Raw genomic sequence first — 8158 nt, 5'->3', positions numbered from 1 at the left:
ACAGACTTGACATCTAACATCCTTTTTTTCCAACTGACATTGGACATCAATGGAGAAAGAGCGATTTCAGGTGACTGACATGACTGGGGTTGCAGGGCTCATTTGAAATAGCACCATCCCACCACTCTCCCACACGCTGAGGTACGTTATTGGTACAAATTTAAATATTACACAGTTTTAACAGTTTTTCCCATTGCCAACGATGTAAGAGCAACATCTACCTAGCAATGGGGCACCTTAAGACTGCTAAAAAGGACAATTCCAGGTTTTAACTCAAAATCGTATTGCTGCACAGACAACAGACCTTAGTCAGAGTAGACGCCATATTTAAAAAAATAATTTACTCACCCTCAAGTTATTCCAAAAATGTTTTTCTTCCGTGGAACACAAAAGAACAATATTTCAGAGTTCACAGATTAGTCCATACAATGAAAGTCAATGGAGTCCCATGTTATGTTGTTTTGGACCCCAGTGACTTTCATTATATGGACAAATCCGTTATTCCAAATTGCTTCTTTTGTGTTTCGCAGAAGAAAGTTTGAAATTACATGGGAGAGAGCAAATGATGATAGAATCTTCATTTTTGGTTGAACTACCTTTTTAAGGTCATAGGTCACGTATATTTTTAAGCTTTTTGGAGTCTACCCTGACTATGGTCCATACATGCAGCTTTCATACTATGACTTGTAATTTGTTACGAAAACAAACAAAAAAATTGAAATTTGGGTCATGGGCTGCAAGGAAAGAGCCTGAGAAATAGGAAAAAGGCTAGGATATGTTATAAGAAAACAGCGTTGGAACATCGGGACACAAGAGTGTCCACCAATTTTCATGTGATTGTGCCTAATTTGTTCATGATTGGCAAAGCAGAGAATGAGCGTTTTGAGGATAGAAGCATATTACCAGGACCTTGGAAAAGATGTGTGCTTAAACTAAGGACAACTGAACCAAATGTAGAATTTTCCACCATTCTGTTTTTATGCAAAAACAATTAACAGCCATCAGACATGGGCCACGTTTTGTTTATTAGTCTTTTAATATGATAACTGTTTCTGGAAAACCTCCTGGAGAGTGATAATATCGGGCAGGGAACCTTCTGGACTAGTGGCCAGGAAAAAGCGAGTTATTACAAATGCTGGTGCCATCACTTCCACATTTCCTTCTAGCTGTACCACATGCATCTCTTTGACATACAGTGTCATTTGCTCAAGTAACGACAATGAAACCGGCCCACAATGGCCAACGAGACTCGTTATGAACAAGCAATGCCAATAATGTCAAGAAGAGATGATTGTTTCCACACAGTGCAGCGGTAAATCTCACATTTCAAGGTTGGAAAACCTGCAAGGAACCCCGTCCTGAATGCCCTGCTCCACTCATTTCTCACTTCCTCTATCCCACAGTTGCACAGATGATTGGTTTGGTTGACTGCTTGGTTCTCCTGCAGGAGTTACTCAGTGTATTTGTGTTTTTCAAACGCACTCTTGGCTCATGAAAGATGAAAAATGGGGGGGGGTTCCAGTAGCCGATCAACTACGCCCACCCTCCCATACAATAATCCCTTTCGATTTTGCCCCTATATTGGTATCCAGCAACTGAATACATTCCACCCCCTTCCCCCCTCCACATCTTTCCCCAAATGTAATAATTAAAAAAAGGTAAAAACAAGGTCTACTGCGGAATGGCTTTACTCCTCACAGTCATTAGGGGATGCCAGAACCCCTGTGAACTACTGAGGTGCGGTTGGCGTTCTTGCGGCTGGTCCGTCGAGTCTTGGTGTTCTTTGCGGCCGGGGGGCTCCGAGCGATGGGCGAGACCCTCCCCCTGGGGCCCTTTCGCTTCCCCCTAGGCCCTGCATGGCCCCTCCCGGCCACTAAGGGTCACTTCTTACGGGAGTGGAGTGTGTCCTGAAACTTGGTGCTGGTGTAACGCACGTGGAAGCCCTTTTTATTGATGGTGTCGTCTGAGCGAAATTTGATGACGATGGAGTCGCCAGCAGAATAGATCTCCTCTGGAGGCTGGAAACACAAAGATGGAGGCAGATGTCAACATTTGAGCACACTGGATAGAACTAATTCCGACCGTCTGCTAGACTCTTCACGTCAGAGAGGTCAGATAAATCTGGGCAAGTCATGTAGTGTATTCTGGTCTATAGTTTTTTTTTGTTTGAGACCGACCGTTTAGCCAGTCTGTCTCCTTCCTGACCTGAGCCCCAGTTAGTCACATTTCAACTCTAAGACTATGTGTCATATTACTAGAGAGCAGAGCGGCACCACCCCAGGAGGGATGAATCCCATCTCTTTTCAACAGGTCAGGTCTGCCCCAAAAACTTTTCCAATTGTCTATGAACCCTATGTTATTTTGCGGACACCACTTAGACAGCCAACCATTGAGTGAGGAAAGTCTGCTAAGTATCTCATCACTCCTGCGAACAGGAAGGGCGCCAGAGCAAATTACAGTGTCTGACATCGTACTTGAGAGTTCACACACCTCTTTAATGTTATTTTTAGTGTTCTCCGATTTTAAAATGCTAGCATCAGAATATTTTGGAGTCCCAGTTGAATATTTTCTGGGTTATTTGTATGGCCCTTACGAAGTCATTTTGTGAGGATGCTTTCTTAAGCCCAAAGTACACTTCAGTTTTTTTGCAAATGCTTAGAGTATGCGTACATTGGACTGCCAAATCTTTCAAAGTATACTACATTTGATGTGCTCGAACACAGGCACTCAACGCGTGCACACTACAGTTTCCATTTTCTGCCCTATTTGTCTCCAGAAATTCTGATTGATAAAAAAAAGTTGTACTTAAACTTTAAAGTTGTAAGGATCTCTTAATCCCCTCACACAAGTGCACGTCAACGTGGGTATCTGTTGTTTTTGCCATCAAGCGTATTTAATGTTGTTGTTCCAAAACTTTATTGAGTCTCCGTTTCTTTTTCGACTGTGAACCAACGAGCTGGAAAAGTGTTGCCACCTTGTGGACAAACTTATTATGGCAAAACAAAATTAAAGGTGCATGTGTGTGTCCAAACTTGGTCCTGGAGGGCCACTGTCCTGCAGAGTTTAGCTCCAACTTGCCTCAGCACAGCTGCCTGGAAGTTTCTAGTATGCCTAGTAAGACCTTGATTAACTGATTCAGATGTGTTTAATTGGGGTTGAACCTGAACTCTGTAGGACAGTGATTGAACCCTCCAGGAGCAAGATTGGACACCCCTTGGCATGTGAAGTTTGCATGGTTTGAAAAATCGGGTATGCTGATGATGAAACTTACATCATACTCGTAAAAAGCGAAGTATATGCTGAGCTTTAGAAGGTAGCTGCCTATGTGAACAGTGGATAGTGAGACTGCTCACTAGGGCTTAAACCTCAAAAAACTTGATACAGCTCAGAGTAGTTTTCACTGTGTAGCAAAAGGTCTGGAAGATGTTAAGAGTTAAGAGTGTGTGATTGTTCTCTGAGCAAGCCTAATGGGTTATTTTGGGCTGTGACAGCCTAATGTGGCAGCACACTTTTAAGCTCATGCTGCTCGAGGGACATAGTCCCTGCTGTTAGTAAATTGTCAGTTGCTTTAGATTAAAAGCACATGCTAAATGGCATGTTACCAAAACATGATTGAGACAAATGTGCACTGTTTAAAATCCTCTCGGGTCAAGTCAAACAAACATCTCAGTCGATGGGCAGGTTGCGCCGAATGTCAGCGGCCGTATCAGAATAACATTTGATGTACCTGGTCTAAAGTCCACGTCAGCCCTTCTCATAATTTCTCATTGAACCACAGTAAATGTAATCATGCTGTTCTGTGACCTATGGAGATTATCTCATTCACGTATACACTGACATCTCATTGTTCCTGATATTTTGTGGAACATTATTATTAACTTCTCCAAAACAGGAAATGAGTAAAAACCCAGATAAACTCTTTCAAAGACCAGTCTTTATCCTATAAGGCAGTGGTTCTCAAGGGCTGGATTGTGTCCCAAAAATGGGTCACAGGTCTGTTGTAATGGGGTCATGGACAGCAGGGTAAATCAGGACTGTAAGGGCCAGTGAACAAAATGTCTGACGGCTCATAGCAACTAATCAAGCATAACTATGTCATTAAGAGTGAGAGAAGGCAAAGAAATGTGGTTCTGCATATAGCTGGAGTCCTGCTGGTGCTGTGTGATTAGTCACAGAGAAGTTTTTTAATTAAATAAAAAATGTGCAATTAGAAGTTGATAATCTGGGCTAAAACTACTAAAGGAATAGTTCACCCCAAAATTTCAGTTCTGTCATCATTTACTCACCCTCACGCATTCCAATCATCTTCAAAACACAAATGAAGATTTTTTTAATGGAACCTCAGAGATTTCGGTTCCTCTAATAAAAGGCCATTGCACCAAAACTTTGATGATTCAAAAAGATCATTAAGACATTGTAAAAGAAATCCATATGAACCGAATGGTTTGATCAGATGAACATATTTAACTTAAGCATTTATTCAAGTATAAACACTGATCAACACACAAAGAGAATTAAATACCGTATGTAAACAGAAGCTCAAACTTTCTTGCGAGATTAATGAGAACCAAAGGCGCCCGTTCTCAGGTTTCACACAAGCAGATTTAAGCTTCTGCAAGAGGTTCGTTCTCGTGCATCAAGCAATTACGATTGAGCTTCAGTTTAGCATATTTGATATGCTCTATGTTTGTGCATGGATCAATATGTGTATAAACGCCTAAATTAAATCTGTATATCATATAAAGTGATCATTACTCTTCAGAAGACACGGATTAAAACGCTGCTTTCATACAGTATAGATTACTTTTATAATCTCTTTATGAATTTTTTGTGGAATAGACTTTAAGTGAAGGGACAGAAATATCTATTATAATAGGTTTTATTAAAAATATCTTCATTTGTGTTTCAAAGACTAGCGCAAGTCTTTTGGGTTTGGAATGACATGAGATTGGGGGGGTTGAACTATCCCTTTAAAGGTCACTTTTACTACTAAGATTTTATATAGTAAATGTAGATCTGTGTTTTACCCCTGATCCGCAGTAACGGCCTAGTCTGGGTGATTTGGTGTCCGCCCCATCAAACAGCTCCATGTAATCATAGCCACAGTCGGCCTCCTCCTCGATTTCGAAGGTCTGGAAGATGAGCTCCACACCGTAGCCCTTCTCTGCTGTGATCACCCACTGACAGTCTGATGCCCCGGGGTAGTTATTATCACCAAACTGGGCATGAGAGTAAAGGTCTTTAGTTTTCACCTCCGCTTTCAGACGACCTCCACACTCTAGAGAAGAGAGGAAAATGAACATGTGAGGTAATTCACAGGTGAGTCTGACTTCAGCATCTCAGCATATGACTGAATATCAATAGTCTTGTGTAGCCAGACTTGTGGCTGAGATCAGCACCAAATGACATAAACACAGCGCTGTAGCTTAGCAACTAACTTACATTGTTATATTGAGATACAACACTTAGTGATCTAATTCATTTGGGATTTCCAAACTCTTTTGTCACCCGAACACATTTGATCTAAAATATTAGTTACGGCCAGTTCACACCAAGGACATTAACAATAAGATAAAGATAAAGTTTTAAAAAGCATTCTACATTTAAAATAGACGTGGAGTTAGTCCACACCACAACTGTAACGATAACGGCACAGGGAAACAATATAGTTGAAATCACTGGATGATTTTTTTTCCAGCTGATGAATAATAAAAACATTGGCAGCCAATCAGAATCCACCTGACTTTAAAGAGCTCAAGCATTTAAAGTGGTAGACGACAAAACTGCAGTATCATAAAAAACGTTATCATGTGGGCGCTAATTTAGTTATCATTAAAAGATTGACATTCTTTGTGTGAACGGGCCTTTACACTTAATAATTTAAGTTAATATTTCAATAATTTAACAAGACATTCGCATGTTCATGGTTCTCTAATGTTGGTTAATGGCCAAATTACATACAGGGAAACAAAATATTTCATCTTTATTTTACAGTTCCCCCATGAACCCACAAGGGTTTGCGAACATCTGAAATAACATAAAAAGGTCAAATATAAAATGGATATGTCTAGCTCTCAAATATGATGTATGAATATATAAAAAATATATTGAAAATGAAATATATTTTTGAAAATCTGAAAGAATGTGTTACAAACCTTTCAAACCATGAAATGTCCAGAAAGTAATTTCCAAATCTTTCAAGTAATATAATCAACAACCATATTGATCATTACAAGTTGCACCAATTGATGGTAGGATCTTTAATCGCTTGAATATGGTAATCATAAATGGTCTACATCATGGCTGATAAACTACATTACTTAAATGGAAAATGTTTTAGAAAATATTAGAAAAATATTAATTATTGAACACTGAATCTTAAGCATCTTAACTCTTTCCCGCCATTGATGGAAATTTCCGGTAATCCATGTTTTCACTGTTATACGGTAGGGGGCGCTATTACACATCGTCTGAAAGAGAACTGAATCTCCGTAACAAAACACAGGCGGAGAAGAAGCAGAAATAAGCGATAGAAGCATTGCTTACGCACATGTAAAATAATGCAATTATCAAACATTAAACAGCATATAAATCAAAACTGCCTAACGTTACTGAATGGAATGTCGATATAGGACTTTAAAGATGGGGGTGATGATGGACTCGATCTACTCCATCTGTGTTTTGATCATCATTCTGAATCCGATCCGGACGTAAACATAGGAATTTTCTCAGCTTTTTGTTTAAAATGTTTTTTTTTTTTTTACTTACCCACATTCAAGTTTGATTTTAAAAAGAATGCATTTTTTAAAATCAGAGGCTTTCATCTTTCTTTTTATACATTCCATGTACATATATTCATACAACAAAATATTCTGGGGGCCATGAATTTTTTGTGAAAATTATCAAAAATGCTGGCGCTACCTGGCAACTTAAAAAGAAAAAGCTGGCGGGGAAAGAATTAAAAAGCAAAAAGCCATTTAATTTGATTTTACCACAGCCTGTTTTTAGGAATAACAAAGCACTACACAGTCTCTTATAGTTTTATTATATAAGGTTGGCTTGTATAATGTCATATTATAAAAGACTACCAGTCTCTTTCAGATTCCAGTGTGTAACGTTAATGCACATTTCATTTAGATAGATGTGTGCTCACCTGCAGTATGGGAAGCCTCAAAGCCTTTCTTCTGCACCGAGTTGTCAGAGAAGAAGCGGATGAACATCTTGTTTCCGGTGGATATGATTGGCTGAGGTTTCTTGGTGCCGCAGTAGCGTCCGAGGCTTGCCGCTTTCCCATCCCGACCATCATAAATCTCAATGTGGTCATAAGCACATTCCAGGTGAGGCTCCATGTCGATTTCATTGAAAGCCTGAAACAAGCGGCTCAAGTCAAAGTTTGAACGGGGAAACATCAGATTTCCGAGAATTATATAGCTTCATGATACAAGACTTCCGATGTAATCGAGCGCCATGTTTACATAAAAACCAATGGAAAAGCAGCACAGTAGAATGCAAAAATGCGTTCTGTGCAAACAACCCCTATAGGACCATTCACACCGTTTTAAAAGGCGAAATGCAGGGAAGTGGACTAAAAAATCTAGGTCTAGAGATGGTTTTTAAAAAAGTTAAACATTTTTTGAAGTTTTAACTGGAAAAAGACGTGAGACACGATAGTCACAAACGTGCCTGTTTAAAAACCGTGAGACACAAGTAGGGATGTCCCGACCCGATCACGCGATCGGAAATCGGGCCCGATCACGTGGTTTCAGACTCGATCGGAATCGGACGTTACCTCCCGATCAGGACTCGGATATATGTAAATTAGGGGTGTAACGGTACATGTATTCGTAATTATTGAACCGTTTCGGTACGAGGCTTCCGGTTCGGTACGCATACAAACCGAACGATTCCTAGGACCATTTTTCTGCCGACAAAATCCGCGCTGGCGCGATCACCACAACGTTGCGCAACATCAAATGGCAAACGTAATGAAAGCGGAACGAAACTGCGCTACTCATTATATTGTGCTTAACGGGCCATTTATTAGTTCAGACCAGCAACATCTGTGCAGCGCGAGATCAAGCGACACTGTGCTAAGAGATCCAGTGAAAAAAACATTTTAATTCGCCACTGAAGTAACATCGCTGCGAGATCTAGTAAG

General features: G+C 40.1%; 1 protein-coding gene across 1 annotated transcript in view; it reads right to left on the bottom strand.

Annotated features, from left to right (window-relative positions):
• Positions 1-954: 954 nt before the first annotated feature.
• Positions 955-8158, bottom strand: part of bmp1a (bone morphogenetic protein 1a) — a 95437-nt gene continuing 88233 nt past the window's right edge. The window contains exons 18-20 of the mRNA XM_056246859.1: positions 7154-7367; positions 5028-5278; positions 955-2018 (exon numbers count right to left, since the gene is read on the bottom strand). Coding sequence (XP_056102834.1) covers positions 1881-2018; positions 5028-5278; positions 7154-7367 — 603 coding nt within the window. The 3' untranslated portion in view covers positions 955-1880. The remainder of the gene's footprint in view (positions 2019-5027; positions 5279-7153; positions 7368-8158) is intronic.

Source organism: Rhinichthys klamathensis, unplaced genomic scaffold, assembly GCF_029890125.1.
Source record: "Rhinichthys klamathensis goyatoka isolate OS25496 unplaced genomic scaffold, OSU_Roscu_1.1 h1tg000040l_1, whole genome shotgun sequence".
NCBI lineage: Eukaryota > Metazoa > Chordata > Actinopteri > Cypriniformes > Leuciscidae > Rhinichthys > Rhinichthys klamathensis.
The sequence above is the reverse complement of the archived record's forward strand: the minus strand, read 5'-3'. Positions and strand labels throughout refer to the sequence as shown.